This window comes from Larimichthys crocea, chromosome VII (assembly GCF_000972845.2).
Source record: "Larimichthys crocea isolate SSNF chromosome VII, L_crocea_2.0, whole genome shotgun sequence".
Classification (NCBI taxonomy): Eukaryota; Metazoa; Chordata; class Actinopteri; family Sciaenidae; genus Larimichthys; species Larimichthys crocea.
The window spans coordinates 4,035,921-4,052,380 of NC_040017.1; the positions used below are offsets into that span (position 1 = coordinate 4,035,921).

Sequence of the window (16,460 nt, forward strand, 5' to 3'; positions counted from 1 at the left end):
TAGAAACAAACATTTATAAAATGCCATCTGCACTAGCATAAATATTTAGGACACATGCAGTGCAGTAATGCCCAGATGATCCCCCGAAAAACATGGGACTCCGATAGCCACTCGTATTGGCACATTTTGTCATGACAGCTATAAACCTGCTTAAACCTGTACAGACACTATATAGTACACCGCAACTGCCTCAAACAACCCGTCAGTCTGGCCGCTTCTCGGAGTGGTGGGACGATCAGGAGAAAGGAGGGCTCACAGCCAAGCTACTGACAGATGACTGACAGTCACAAGTCACTGACTGGACTGACGAGAAGCAGTAATGTGCCTCAAGGCATCTAGCCTGCCGGAAATGCATAAGATGATGACTTGACAGTCAGCTACAACATAGCTCTCTATCTCCACAGTTTATTTGAGCGCAGTGCCAGCATACAGTATAGTAACTTTAGAAGATACCTGGCTTTTGCTGTTCTGGTACATAAACACTGCCTCCTAATGCATATGGAGGAAGGAGGTCAATTCAGAATTAAAATCAGTAAAACGCCCAGTAAAATAATTTGTGATTTTGATGTTTACTTTTACGTTCTTCCATTTTCCATCGGTCTTGTTAGGTTGTAATGTTTGTGGTGAAATTTACTGTAAAAAACAGACAAATTTTGCAACACACTTGGCTCGTCTTTGAAGGCTCTCAGGGTGGCTCCCTTAAGGTATTCCCTTAGGCACCTGTCTAGTGTCAGAGGAGGGACAGAGATGCTTCTAGCTGAGAGATAGCCACTGAGGCCATAGGCTCTAGGAAGAGACGGCAGAGCCCAGGCTTCTCGAGGAATAAACACCAAAAGTTGCATTGGAACCTACTTTTATTTACAGCCATTTACCATCAGGAGGGAGAGAGTTTATTTTTTAAACATTCAGGATTAAAAAAGTATCTCACTCTTGGGGCAGATATCCACTGTTCTTACTGTAGGCATCAGCAGGCACCTGGAGCTTTGTTATACTTTATATTTAAGTGGAGACCAAAAAAAAAATAAAAATAAAAATTGCTTGGAGAAAAAAAAAAGCAAAATTGCCTCATGATGTAGCTATTTTGTCAAAATATCAAGATATTAGTATAGTCATATTAAGGTTATGAGAGTTTGCAAAGTTTGCTCTTAATTTTGAGCATCTGACTAGGTTTATTACACGTAAGTACACAGTACACAAGTAAATGTTACTTTGTGTACTGACTTAGTCTACTTTGAAGTTTGGATATAATCTCTCTAATGAGTCAACATTACATGCTCAATCTAAACTGAGTTGGATGTCAAAGTTGATAAGACGCATGCAATATTTGCTGTCAGTTTATCCAAACCAAGACACACTAAAGTTTTGTCACAACAGATGCTAAAAAGGCCCCAAAAACTATACAGGTTTTCTCATCATCCTGCTAAAGCATGATCCTAGCCAATGCCCTCTGCATGGCCCAGGCAGAAAAACATCCATCATACTAGATCAGCTGTCAAAATGTTGATCACAAGGGACAGCTTTATACATCATGCCTCGTTCATCGGATCAGTGCACTTCCCTTCCCAGATGACTTGCCCAAAATGTAGTCACCTGTAATGGAATAAGCTTAGTACATCCTAGAAATATGTAAATGTGGCATACACAATAAAACAGCTGATTGTGTCGTTCATATGTAGATTTGCAAAATGTTTTCCACTTTGTGTCTTGTAGGTATTTTTAAATTTAGAGTTGAGCTGCATCACTTCAAATGTTCCTCAGGAAAAAGGTATTGAAACTTATAAATATTCTTGACTCTCTGGTCCTTCTTTCTAGCTTGCTTTGACTTGGAGTAATGTAGGTGGCCTTTGTGAGCAAACACTGCTTACAGTAGAAAAATCTCACATTTTGATTCCTTAACTCGAAATCTTAAATATTTTATGGCATACCCCTATTCCCCACACACACAAAGAACTGATTCATCTGGTTACTTTAGATTTTTTTTTGCAGTCACTTCTTTTGTAGTAAGTGACTATTCAACCACAGTAAAAGAGAACCACAGACATGCTCACTGGCTTTCAGTAAACCCTGTGAACTAAATGAACTGAGACAGATCACTGACAGGATAACCAGCTGTAATGTTCATTGAGCTTCTGCCTTCAAATCGAAGCTTAATCTACACAGCCAATGGAACACTGCCTGATTTCTCAGATAAAACACCTATCTCACAATTAGCAGCTACGTACAGACAGTTAAATTTCACTACTGGGATAAGTGTATGTACTGTGCTATGTGTGCTGAAACCCTATGCATTGGTAAGAGGATGTCGAAGGGGCTACTGCAGTGTGGGTCCTATAGACAGATGTTTATTACCATTTATCTTCAACCATAACTTGCACATGAATTCTGCTCAAGATGTGGACATTAGCCATCTTTCTAAAAAGCAATAACCATGGAACTTTATTTAGCTTTTTATGAACCATAATTGATTAAATATTTTTATTTTTTAGACAGCAGGCAACCGTTATGGTAGACAGGGGTACAGCAGGGTCTCTGATGGACAAGGTACTGTTTTTGGTCAAATGATGGATATGGATATGGGCAATGGATGAAAAGAAATGCCATTTGAAAAGGGCACCCAGGACTAAAAGGGCAGGGACAAATGCTCCCTGTGTCCCTTCATGTGCACACTCTAGCAAGTCAAATATGCCAGGGTGAGGGATTTCCATCCTAGACTTTCAAATAAGATCAGAGAATGCTCCAATTATAAAGAGCGCTTTAGGGCACAAGGGTGGCAGCCATGGTTTTGTACTTTCAGCTACTGATAAGAGTGTGATTTGCTTGTGCAATGCTCTTTTTAAGGCCTTGTTCACACCAAGATGTAATTTGCATAAATCTTTTGTCTTCTTTCACGCACATTTTATGTTAGTAAGGCAAACCTCTCCTGTCTTACTATAGCTCAAGCAACTGAGGTAAAGGAAAGCATGTATGACATTTCAAACTTGCATCCTTTGGGGGCAAAATAATACTGTACTTGTAAGAATATTGTCATTTCCAAGCTATTAATTACTCTGAAATTATACTGTGAGACAACATTTTATGCACCAACATAAAAACTCATTAAAGACTCAATCCATAATTACATTCAGACGCCCTTATGCTGATGCTGAGGCACTGTCAACCCACAACTGCCTTTGTTTATTAAGTGTCTTATCAGATTAATGAAGCTGTTTTGCTCCAATATTTATCATGTAATTGTTTATTATGCAGTAATTTTGATGTGAGTAGTAGACTCATCTCCAGTAGGCTGTAGATGTGCAAATACTTGACGTTTCCTCTCACTTCAGCTAAACAAGCCTGTAGTTTGGATTGTATGAAAGAGTGATAAGCAAACCAATAAAACGTGAAGAAAACAATGTTCTTACAAGCTATGTGTACCTCAAAGTCAGAGAGGACCTGCATCAGCCTTTTCCATTTCTGACTATTCCTGAAATGTTCACTTCTCTTATTTTCTCTGTCAATGCGTCTTACGTAGCTCACACTCTAAAAAAAAAAAAAAAAAAAACTGCCAACATCCCCATATGTGTCAAGGATAAAAGTGGTAGAGCTAAAAGAACTTCTTATACATGTAAGGATGTTAATTATTACTGACTAGTTTGTGTCATTTAGACACCTGAGGAGAAGTGAAATGGTACAGCTTGGCCTGGAATAGAATAAATGGCATCCCCAAGAGGTTTAGAAATCAGTCTAAAGTAATATTTAATAGGCTTAAAGGGCGTATGTAAATTCACATGCAGAATACTGACAATGTTATTCCCTAAAACACAACACAACATGGTTTGTTGACTATGCATTTCACTCACTGCAGTCAATATTTCTCTAATGCTGGAAAGGGGTGCTGTGTAAATGTAAAAACATGTAAAAATATGTAAATAATATGAAAATATGACAAAAATATCACAGTTTTTGAGGCATTATTTGGATGGTGTAACTCAAAATACTAAAATATATTCAAATTAATCTAATGAGACCTCCCCCCGTCGGGTAAGAAGTTTCTGACAAAGCTAACCAAGGTGACCCCTGCACAGATGGGATATCCTACTGGATCAGCAGGAAACTGACCTAAGAATAGCAACTGGTTTCATGGTTCTGAAATCCACCGCAGGTTGCTTACCCTTTCAATTATTTAAATACTTTCTATAATAAATCAGTCCTCAGGTAACTGGGAGACGTTATTTGTTATGCGCAGAATATCCTCCTTCCTCATGGCAGCCACAAAAAGCTCTTTTTACAACCATCCCTCCTGGCAGCTCTGGTCAAAGGCTGCAGCCTCCCATAAGCACAAGGCTTCTTTGACCCACATTGCTTTTGAAAAGATTTACCTAGAGCCACACGCTACAGTTACCAGAGGGAAGGGTAAGAGGTGTAAAATGGACACAATTATGGCAGACATCAAAGCGGCTAGTTTAAACACCTGAGCACACAGATGGTTTGTTCGTTTGTCATTTTTATGTAAATATCCACCCTCTTGGATATATATTTACATAAAATTACTGTGCAATTTTGATAGACTTACGCAGTGCTGTGGGGCATCTTAAAAATTGAAGTGCAGATACAAAATGCTAAAGAGCTTCTTTTTAGGGGACTGACAAAAGGTACATGAATACATTTACAAAACTCTTATAAGATAAGTGTTACCTTCAATCAAGGTTAGGTTATTTGACTGACTGAAACGTTTTCTTTTTAAGAATAGCGTTGCGTTAGCTGTTAGTTCGAACCTCGGCTGGGGTCTTTCTGTTTGTTTATGCAGGTTAATTGGTGACTTTAAATTTCCCATAGATGTGAATGGTTGTTTGTCTCTATGTGCCCTGTCCAGCCCCTAATGGTTACAGAAAATGGATGGATGGATCTTGTGCATTATTCATCTTATGTTTTATGTCCTTACCTGTGAGAGTTCGCTGGCATCTATTTGACCATTGTTATCTGCATCAAAGCGTTTGAACATCAAATCAACTAGTTGCTTCCTGGCAGCCATGTTGTCCTTGTGGGCCCCGTGCATGTTAGACCCCGTGTATCGTTTATCATGTAAATCCAGAATCTTTGTTTTCAGCCGACGGTAGTCACTCAGTCTGCAGTTGTCGTCTGGGAAAAAGAGAAAAAAGGAGAAGCGCAGTGGTTAGGAGAGTTTGTGTTTCCTTTGTTTGAATGACTAAAAAAATCAATTAAAAATTAAGGGGACGTGTAAAAACAGATATTTCATAAATACATAAATGAATCCCAAAAGGTGTATAATTAAAAGCACTGAACTTAGGACTACTTAAATTGAATGCAATTTTTCAAATCTCAGCTAATTAGCCCCTGTGAAAACTCGAATCCCCCTGAAGACACACATTATTAAACAATAAGCTGCTGTTTATATTCACCCAAAACCCAAATATGAGCATGTCTGTGATTGTCTGCATCACAATAACAAATGCTAAGTATTATTATCCCGAGGGGAGCACAAACAGTGACAGTCTGTAGCATTTCACTGCTTCAAACTGAGAACGCAGCAGCTCCCGTCAACACAAAAGAGACTGGCGAACAAATCCGTCACACCGGTGTCAAGAGCTAACCCTGACAGCAACAGAAAACATGATGGTGTTGTATGTACAATCCGCCATCAAAGACTCTAGATCAAAGAAGTCAACTACATGAAAGGTTCAGCAGAGTAGAGCCAAGGTAAGGAGAAAATAATGACTAGTAGTAGCGGTTGACATATGTCACATCAACTCCTTATTGTTAGAGCTGGAAACGTTTTCTCCTTTAATAACAGTTATATTAGCTGAAGTCAACTAAGCCACGAGAAAAACTTTGTTGTTCGCTGAGATGTTTTTAAAATCTCAAGGGAGGAAAATGTCATCTCTGCCATCATCATTTGGTGTGATCACCTAGGAGAAATATGGAATAATAGCTGCTGCATGGAGTCATCTGTGAGGCAAATGAACTTTGTTGGGGATGATCAGGAGGGAATGATTTAGTGAGTGCCGTAATGAGATCTCCACTGAGTAGAACTGGGTGCTCGCTGAGAGCTGATGACTAGTTAAGCGGAATCAGAGTGTACCTAGAAATCAATGACATGTCATTAACGGATGTGTGGCATCTTATTTTTGGCTTAAAGATTTCTTCCTGCGTTCCTTCAGCAAAACAACTTGAGTAATCAGCGAACATTCAAATGGAAAGGATGGTGTAATCCTGACGCTACCCATGATTTGAGTTTGACCGGCTGACAGAATTTCTCCACTCTTACTTCACTCAGTGAAATCAATGAGCTACCACAGAGGATCAAGTCATTTTCATTTTCATCTCAATTCCGTGTGACCTTGTCACAGTCCGCTGATGTAAAGACTTCATGTCCTGGCACTGAAACATTTAGGACTGTAACTGGGGCAGGTTGAAATTAAACAGTTAGGGGGAAGTATTTGTGGATCTTTTTATATTTTACCAGGTATAGACAGACAATCAGTGTAAAAATGTAAAAACTCTGCTTCTAACCTCTACAAGCACAAGAAGTAAGTTGCACATAGTGAAGGTAAAAATGCACTTAACTTTTTCATTTTTCATGTATAAAATGAATCGTGGATGTTACGATTATGACAATTTATTGATAACTGTCTGTTAGCTAACTTAGTGCTTCAAAAAGCAGACAACCTAACATAATGCCAACGTCAATGTTACTTTCATAATGGCAGCAGTTATTGAAATGGAGATGTACTTTGGGTAATTTATTACTTTATTAAGTTTTACTTCTATTTCAGTAGGGCTTTACACATTCATTCTGATTACTTCAGTATTTTTACTTTTATACTCGCCACGAAAAGACCTGAAAAAAAGAATGAGCAAACACGACGGAATGCCTTCACACAGGGGAAGAAGCACCACTGAAGGTTTGATGAATATGAAAATGGTCTGAATCACATACTGTGGCCTCTGAATGCAGTTCTCTGAATTACCATTATGAGCGAATATCATGTGGAATAAGTAGTAGTGGTAGAAACTTGGTCTCATGGTGACCCAACACCTCACTAAGCCATTTATGTTTCTTTTAATTGTCACCATCTGTATATGCTGTGTTTTAACAAGGTCTCCGTTGTTTCATCTTGAAAAACTGAATAACTGAAAGCTCACATAGCCAGGCGGAGAGAATTAAACATAAGCAAGATGCTCTGGAACAATGTTTGTTTGAGCAGGTACACCTGTCAGAGAGAGTCAGTGAGAGACACACAGAGTTGTTCACAGATGTTGGAGCTGTACACTCAGTCTGAAGCTTCCTGCACCTAGCAGGGTGTGAACAACAACAGCAGCAGTGGAGCTACTGACTACTGGCTGGTAAGCCTGTCTTTACTCCAGCCACTGCAAATAGCAAGCCAACTGGAGGACCTATTGAATTACAGAATTTGCTTTGGCTGTCAAAACAGCGTAAGTGTTGGGTAAATTCTTGGGAATGGAACCAGCAGGTTTATTCTTGCCCTGGAAACTGCAGCAGCCGCCTTAGGCTGCAGCATGCTGCATATCAAGGGACAGGGTCTGTTTTGACAAGCGTCAGTGCCAAAGAAGCTGCCTTAGTCACAAATGGCAGAATGAATAAAAGATAAATGGCTGCTGGCATAACCGAGGGATATGAAGGTCAGCGACGTCAAAGGGGAACGCACGGGGACACACACACACACACACTTGTACACACAAACCGCTATGCACACACACATGCTCTTACTGTACATACAGTCTCAGCATCCTCAAGCCACAGTACATGCCTACACAGACAGTGTCACGATTAATTAGACAATGACTACTATAATCTCTCTCAAATTAATTAAGACTAAATGCCTTTGTCAAAAGAGGCCTTTAAGGAATAAGCAGCAACTCAGCAGAAACCTATTGTATATTTCAGTCCAATCCATTTAGATGAGATCTACTGATAGGATTCTCAGTCTTGTAAAATCTGGCCTTAGGTTTTCTATGTGTCTCAGCCATTCAAATTGCTTTCGAGCTGCATGGAAGACATTCAAATGCAATCAATCAGCTAACAAATTCAGTGATTTTATTCATGATTCCCCCTCAGTGTTGATGACTCAAATCATCATTGGAGAAGCCCAGATTTAAACCTCACATTGCCAGTTGAATCAGCTGCTCCCCCCCACCCCCCGCCATGTTATTTTACACAGAGCAACTGGGGAAACATGCTGGCAGGCTATAAACTTAGGCACAACTGATCTCTGGGAACCACAGTGGCTTAGAGGTTAAGACGCCAACCATAAAGTGCAATGTCCCCAGATGAGAACTTGCATCTCTCTCTCCTTTCTTTTTTGTCATCTCTTCACTATGACATCAAATAAATAAATGATAGTTTGGTGTACTGATGAAATAGTATTAGTAAAAACAAACACATCTACAAGTGAACAAAGCAGGAACTCAAAAGATAAAATTAATGATTTTGCAATGGGTGGTTTTGCATGTGTTTGTTTGTTTTTAAAATTTAAACAATTTAAAGTATTTAAAGTTTGAAGTAATACAATACTTCATACAAGCTATTCTACCATGAACCAGAGTCCTTCTACAGGTGCAAAGAAAAATGGCTAAAATTTGAATTTATGATTGATTGTGATTTTCCCATGGTAGGAAAGACAGGACCTGGTTTCCCAATAAAACATGGACAGCATCACAGGCACCGATGTTCTTTTAAATATTTCCATCCCTTGTCATCTGAAGTCCATAAACTTTACAGTATGTATTAATGTTAAACTTTAATGACAACACAGCCCTTTTTTGCAACATCCAATCACAAGCTGAGTAACGGTAAGGGTAAGGGTGTTGTAATGGATGCAGACTGTAATACTCCTACTGCCACACGTTACTGTAATGTTGCTTTAGTCAATATTATTCACTTTTTGTTTCACCCACTCACAAGAGCTTGTACACCTAATATTTTACCATTTTGTGAGAGTTAAAAAATCTCTGGAATTGTATCCTTTCATAGTGGCTGTTATTCTGTCAAAGAGGCTTTTATTCAAAATGTGATGTGTGTTACATGGTAGGAGGTCCAAACGTTTTAACACCATTTGATAATGCAGTAACACATGGAGGATGAACACTAGCCAATCTGCTTTACTGTTTGGCTATGACTCCACAATGACCTTGCTTATGACAAATGTCTTGGTCACAAGGGCTCCATATGTGGCAAGTGACTGGTCAAGTTCCACCGTGAAAAGCCATTGTCTCTTATTAATTGCCTTTAACTGTTCATATAATGAGGGGGTGAAGTCCACAGTACAATACAATCCAGAGTAAGAAGATTCATATGGACTATATCAGTTGGGGGCAAATGATTTATTTCATTAAAACTATTGGTCAAACAAGATAGTAGCAGGATGCTGCTCTCCTGTGAGTGAAGAAATTTGTTATCAAAATGCAAAGCTATAGCTTTTAGCTAAAGTTTGCACTCTCATTTAATTGCTGTACTGCTATACTTTGAAGAATCTGCTTTTCAGCCTTTTGAATTTACAAGAATTTGTGAATTCAAAAAAATGATTGGGTGTACAATGCCGAAGGAGTTGTTAAGAGGCTTGTGATTGATAAATGATGTTTGAAGAATGCTTCAAGTTTCATCCTTGGAAGTGCTTGCTTTGGCAAGAAAAGAGCATGGTCAAGGACTAGCATTTTATTTTTAACAGGAACTTTTTACACAGCAATGTCTGTCAATGTCTGTTTACTGATCAGTCTTGTGCATATGTGGAATGGAATGTGGAAGATTTTTGCAAAGGGAGCTGCCCAACAGAATCAGTTGTTAAAGAACTGGGAACTCAAATCATCATATATTATTTTACTATTTGCATAACAGACTCAAATCTACAGCAAACTGTCAATTATAGTTTACAGCAGCCATCACGTTTTGACAAAGAATTTCCTTGATCTTGAAATTCTCTTGCCCATCCATTTGGCATTTTCATATCATGGTGAATAGATGGAAGAGGAAACAGGTGGGACTTCAATTAACATGATAGTGCAAAGACACGTTAGTCTCTGCTGGAAAAAGGGATTTGCAGGCTGTCTACACTGGACGTGTTTCAGGAGTGTTTCACTGGCATCTGACTAAACAAATACTCATAAGTTTTAAGTTGTCAACACCTGCCAAATAACAGCTTTCATTTCGCCTGCTTTATGTGCATAACTGACAAACAGAGTTATCTGAAGCTTGCTTTTTGTCAAAATAGACAAATATGCTCTAAATAGACAGCTGCTGATGTGCTACTTTCTCTACATGACCTGTATGCACAAATCTTGCTGAGAAACATTGTCTCAGAATCAGGCCTGTTTCCGGCACCACGTCCTTCAGCTGGTAATTTAATGATTCTGTCAGCACGCTGCAAATGATTTTTTTTTAACTTAGTTTGAGGAAATGCGCAATAATTATGAATCAATGTTGTAGACACCAAAAATAAATAAATAAATAAATACATTTTATCTCCAACCTGTAGACTGGCCACAAAATCAAAGGTTTTATGTGATTATAGCTGGAAGGTCAGTAGAGTTGCCAACACTAAACTATAATTTAGCAGGTGGTTCTTCTGTCATCCTGTTTTAATGTGCAAAAGACTTTCCCTTTGTTAAATTAAATCCCTGCAACCATTAAAAAGGGCCAGAATGCTGTCATAAGGTAGACTTCAATGCTGCTATGGTACAATAGAAAGAATCAGGGTAATCAGAATAATCACAGTACAAAGCCAAGGTCAATCAAAAAATGAATTCAAAACTCAGGTTTTGCATTGAGCTTTTTTCTTTGTCTAGATTTCCCTTGAATTTGTCAATGGAAAGTACATCTGAGTCCATGACTTATATCAGCAACCCAGCCTATTCACGAACAGCATGATGTGAAAAAGATTTAACTGAAATCCTAATTCCATTTGTTACGAATAACTTGATTCAATGACTACAAAAATGTAGACATTTACCATTTGCTAACAACTTATCAGTCTATCCCAACTGACAGCTAGGTTAATACAGTGTCATATACTAAATATATACAACATTTATAATAGTAATAATAGTAATACATATCACGTATACATATATACAATTCTCAAATGAACTTGAAAGTGCCTTGTGTAGATGAATATACTCCTAATGTGTGACTCTTACGTTATGTATGTCTTTGGTTCTGTTTTTATATTATTCATGTTTGTGTTCACTGATGCACTCATTATTACACTCCCATTATAAGACGTAGTGGATCACTCTGGCTATGAGGTAATGAAATACTTTTTGGATCTTTCTCTCAAAAGGGGAACAACAAAACTCAGCAAGCAAACCAGAACATAAAGGCATTCTCTTGTGTAAGATCGCACCCATCCACAGGGAAATACCGCAAAGTGATGAACAAGCTAGATAAAGCATGAAGGCCAACAATGATCTTTTCTTTAAAGTTTTTAAAGAATTTAAATGGTTGACAATAACTGAAATGGAGGTGAATATACAGCCATTGTTGAATACTGCGCCATGGATCACAGAAAAACACCACACGTTATCCTGCAACTTGCTCTAAAAAATAACCAGGTCTATTCGGGAACATACACAACTCTGTTATTTCACTGTTCTACTCTGTTTTTGTTTGAATGCAGACCTAAAAAAAACTTTTCTCATCATTCTCAGAAAAAAGTAGTCAGTCAGAAAAAGAAAACCTTCTCCATCCACTGTTCACTGAGGCTATAACCACGAGTGAACCCACTACCTTCTCCTCCACCTACCCCTTTAAAAGCACTACTGTTTTATTTATATAGAGAAAAAGGTGGCTCAGCAGAATAGATGGAGTCAACTCCACTGAAACTGTCCCATCTTTGCCCCATGGAGCCCGCCCCCCCACCTTCTCCTCCAGCTTTTCCATCTCTGTCTCCAGGGCCCTGGGTACTGCCACGACTCGCAATACATCAAGACAGCACGCCGTGACAACTGGGTTACCCAAATCAGAGGTCACTGATTGCAATCTTTAAGAGCAACTAGAGGTGTCACTGCCGCAACACCTGACTGAATTTGAAATGGATATCTGGGCAGCAGGGCTGCAAACTGCTCACAGTCGCTTTGCCCAGGATGATACAAATGCAAAAAAGTCACAGCAGACCTGAGGCACAGAGAACAGCTGTCTACTGATATTCCAGAGTTTAGGATAAAACTTTCAGGCTCTGACTGTCATGCTGAAGAGTTGTGCCTTTAGAGACTAAAGGCAAGGTTGAAAGTGCAGACAATCTTATCACAAGGTATATTTGGTAGCTGTTGTGGGTCTTTAAATCATATCATTGATCCTCATTAGTAGATGGAGTTTAGCCAACTGCCATTGGGCTATACTGTAGATGGTCATATGATGTATCGGCCTATATAGTAAAATAGTCAAGGTAGCTGCTAATGTTGATTATCTCAAAATAAACTAAAACTGATTTGCTGCATTTGACTAACGGCTAAATATTTAAAATTACAACTATAACATTGGAGCCCTACAATATAGTTGTAAAAGTTAAGATTGTATTGTCAAATATTAAAAATAAAAAAAATAAAAAGTTCCATGAAAAACAGCAAAATGGGGCTTTTATTAATCTACCCCCTTAGCGTTTAATGTTTGGTTCATTTTAGGTAAAGCTTAAACACAGTTAGCAATAATTGTGTTCATGGTCCAAAAAAACCAATGACAAATGTTGGTAGCAGATCGAATATGAACTGTGGTCCTGAGTGTCAGACTCAGATGTTTTGTACACCAAAAACCCATTCAAATCTCTACCATGAGAGGTTTTAAAGAAATATAAGAACATTCCGCAGCTTCCATTATTGCATTCTGAGAGATCGTCATTATCACATTTGAGGAAAACATAAAATGTTTGAAGAAACTGCCGATTTTTCTCTCTACAGTCTCTACACAAGAGTTTCTTTGGGAACTTTACTTTGTTTGAGAACAACTTGGTCACTTCTTGGGTGTTTGGTAACAGCTCAAGACAGATTCTCTCCCTTCATTCAGTCTCTGTCACTACTGTTTCCTCCCCGGATGCAGGTGTAATTCTCTCCTTCCCATCTTTCATCAGGATCGCTGCTCTTCCTCATGTCTTCATCTTTGATGTATTACACTCCACCCCTCCTCTCTCACCTTGAAGCGGATCATTATCATCCAGGAGGCTTTACTTGAACCTCACCACAAGCTCCTCAATTCACCCCTATCACCTTACTCTTCTTCACTGGGCTCTGACAAGGCATCCAAGAGGTGTTTGGAGATTCAAAATTTCCTTGTTAAAGAATTTCAGCCTCTGTGCCATCTGCTACCATGAACTACAGTACCACCAAACTGGACACTGAACTTGTTCGAACTCATGACTCATTTTGACTCCTGTGTTGTTTTACAGCATGGCATTCCAATGTTGTAAGATGGAGCTTCTTAAATTACTACAATTCATGCATTATGCAAGTGAGCATGGCTCTGGGAAGATAATTTAAAACATTTTTTAAAGGCCAAACTTATTTGTAAGCCTTGTTTTTCATGGAAAATACCCAGGGTTTATAAAAGATACAGATTTATCATCTCATTTTATGCCGCCACACACCCAAAAGAAAGTGCAACCGAGGTAGACTGAGATGGAAAGTCCAGACAGCAAAAAAGGAGGAGGCGATCACACGATGGGAGGTTTTGTTCACTTCTCAAATCTGATCCCAGGAGAGCTGATTACACAGTGCTTACTCCTTTAGTGGCAGGTCTTGTTGATGACATGATAAAGGACAGTGACCCAGGGGCTGAACACACCCAGGCACAGACATCATATCAACATGCTGCTGCATCTCTATTTTTGGCATGCAGACTGGGGAACATTGTTTTTCTACATGTGGGCCATAGACTGAGACTTACAGTAGACATGCAAACATTTCTCAGATGTAGAGTTGGAGTACAAAGATGATTTAAATACTGAAGCTTGGTGGAAAAACAAAGGAAATGAAAGCAGTGCAACATTACAAATCACATCACATGCTCTTGCTGCTAACAAAAAACATGCAATTCTAACCATTATGACTGTGATGGATAAACCTAGGTAATGTTTAAACTAGAATACAGGTTTATAGTGTAGTTAGCTACCTAGCCAGAGTCAGTGACTGTAAACTGCTGCTAAACCTCCAATTTGCTGACTCTATGTTCTGCTTCATTCTACTCCCGCTTCCCCTTATTTCACATTTGCACGGAATAAAAAAAAATGCTGCCTAAAAGAGACAATCTCTTAATTTTCCTAATGATTATACTTTTTTTCAATTAGCAATGCGTAAAATGTTCACCCGAGCACATTTTCTGGATGAGCAAAGTGAGCAAAGCACAGTGAAGGCTGATTCCAGAAATGCAAACAACCCAGCACACTCCCATGACAACTCAGCATCTGCTAAGGAAGACCAAGCCACATATTTGAAAGCTTGCAAACAAATCAATACTGTAAGTGGACCTTGAGTTAAGAGTGTTTTGTTCAACTCTAGGGATGGGAACTGATTACATTTTATAATTTTTTTTCTCCATCCCTAGTCATCTGTGTTGTGGAGAAATTGCTAAAGTCAAAGGTCAATGGGAAGGAGGGAAGAAAGTGTTCAGGAGCCTCTGATGTCTTATGCTGTATTATTTATTGACGCTTGGCCAAGGAGAATTAGAAACACTTTCAAAGTACATCTGAAGTCCCTGAGTCGGTCTCGCATTCTGACGAACTTGTAATGGTGGATATACTTCAAACCCAAAGATCACACCCCAAATACTACACACCCCAGAATTATCCAAAGAGAATGTCTTCACCCTTGGAGGTGTTATTGTCAACATATTCTAGTCTGGAGACACAGATGTCTGTTTACGCAGATTGGAACGTCAACAACAAGCTATCTATTATGACTAGGAAGGCAGCAACAGGTCTCTTTGACCCTGGCCACCACACTGTTGAGATACTGTATGGTGGCACCTAGTCAAAGACAAACAATTAATACTGCTGAGGACCTCAAGGCCCACACGTGACCATGTGTAGCCTAAGGATAGAAAATTCCATAACAATCTGCTATTTTCAAAACATGAACTCTTAAGCTCAGCCAACACGGACAAAAAGTTTAAATATTTACAATTCCATGACAACCAGGCAAACTCTATCTACTGATGATATATGAAAGTATGAAAAGAAGAAAGTAAGTTGACCTAAAATTGAGAATATTTGTGTCAACTCTGCTAACCTGCTGTGCCGTCACAGATGGTGAGGAAATAGGTCTGCCGAGTACTAGTTAGCTGTTCTGCTAATAACAGGAGACTAATGACATTTACATTTGAACCTAGTAGCTTCTTTGCACTCTTTGAAATTGTTTGCTGATGCTGCATGTGGATGTTTACCTAAACCAATGAGTTTATTCTGGTCCCCAGAGGAGCTCAGTCTCTGACAAATGTTTGTACTGCATGAATACAATTCCACTCTGTCATAAGTCTGTTTGGTGGTCTTAAGGCGTACAAGAATCTCTCCAGCTTTATGTAGCAGCTACTATTATATTACAGACATTAATGCACACAAACGCACACCCATAGTCTTCTAGCAGATCCTTATACTGACCAGCAGTAACACTGATTATCACAATTCCTCTTGAGTCCTGCTTTTCATACCACAGTGGGGTCAGCATTAGGCCAAAGAACTCTATTATCATCTATCTAGCCACTGGACTCATAGCTGGGAACCATAAAGAGTTGGATTCCTATAGATCTGCTGGCCTAGATATGGCATACTCTACAGCCTTTATTGATCGGGGTTATAAAACATTCAGCTTCACAAACAGGGATGAAAACAAGACCTTTTTTTCACATTCACATGCCACTATTTCAGCAACCACACAGATCTTTAAGGTTTTATGACATCTTCAAATGATGTCTGGTTATGTTCCAGTGCCACTGAACACTGCATTTTTCTGTTATGTGTGATGTTAATTTCCTAATCTAGTTCAATAATGTGCTCATTAAGAAGTTAACAACGAGGGGCTAGTTTGGGATTTGACCCTTATAACCTGGCACTATGCACCATAACTGGTGCAAGAGAAGTATAACATTACACTGACACATTTCATTCATCTCGTATGTTTTTTTTTCTCTGTTGAAGTATGTTTGATCACCTTGACCATCAGTAGGGAGGAGTTAACAGGTCCTGGTCAGCTGGATTGTAGAGCATTTCTTCTGTGTCCAGAACATACATTTTTCTTGCTGATGGTTTGTCAGAAATCGAAATGTTTTCTGATGTATGGGGTAATCTGCTGTATTGGCAGCCAGTTCAGTCATTACTGCTTTTGACAGACACTCATTCAAACTGATAGAGCTATGAGGCAAAAAGTTATTCAACTAAAATCAAAGCAGAGCTTTTATGTGCTGAACACTCAACTGAATTAACTTCAACTTTCGCTATAGCCATTTCCCAATCAGGAGATGCAGA

The 16,460-nt window shown here is 39.0% G+C and overlaps 1 protein-coding gene across 4 annotated transcripts in view; it reads right to left on the bottom strand.

The window, feature by feature from the left end:
* The window catches only part of fstl5 (follistatin-like 5), a 163,141-nt gene that overhangs the window by 69,016 nt on the left and 77,665 nt on the right, over positions 1-16,460 (bottom strand). For all 4 annotated transcript variants that reach the window (XM_019260614.2, XM_027280893.1, XM_019260615.2 and 1 more), the window contains one exon: positions 4,922-5,118. In XM_019260614.2, the coding sequence (XP_019116159.1) occupies positions 4,922-5,118 (197 nt within the window). The remainder of the gene's footprint in view (positions 1-4,921; positions 5,119-16,460) is intronic.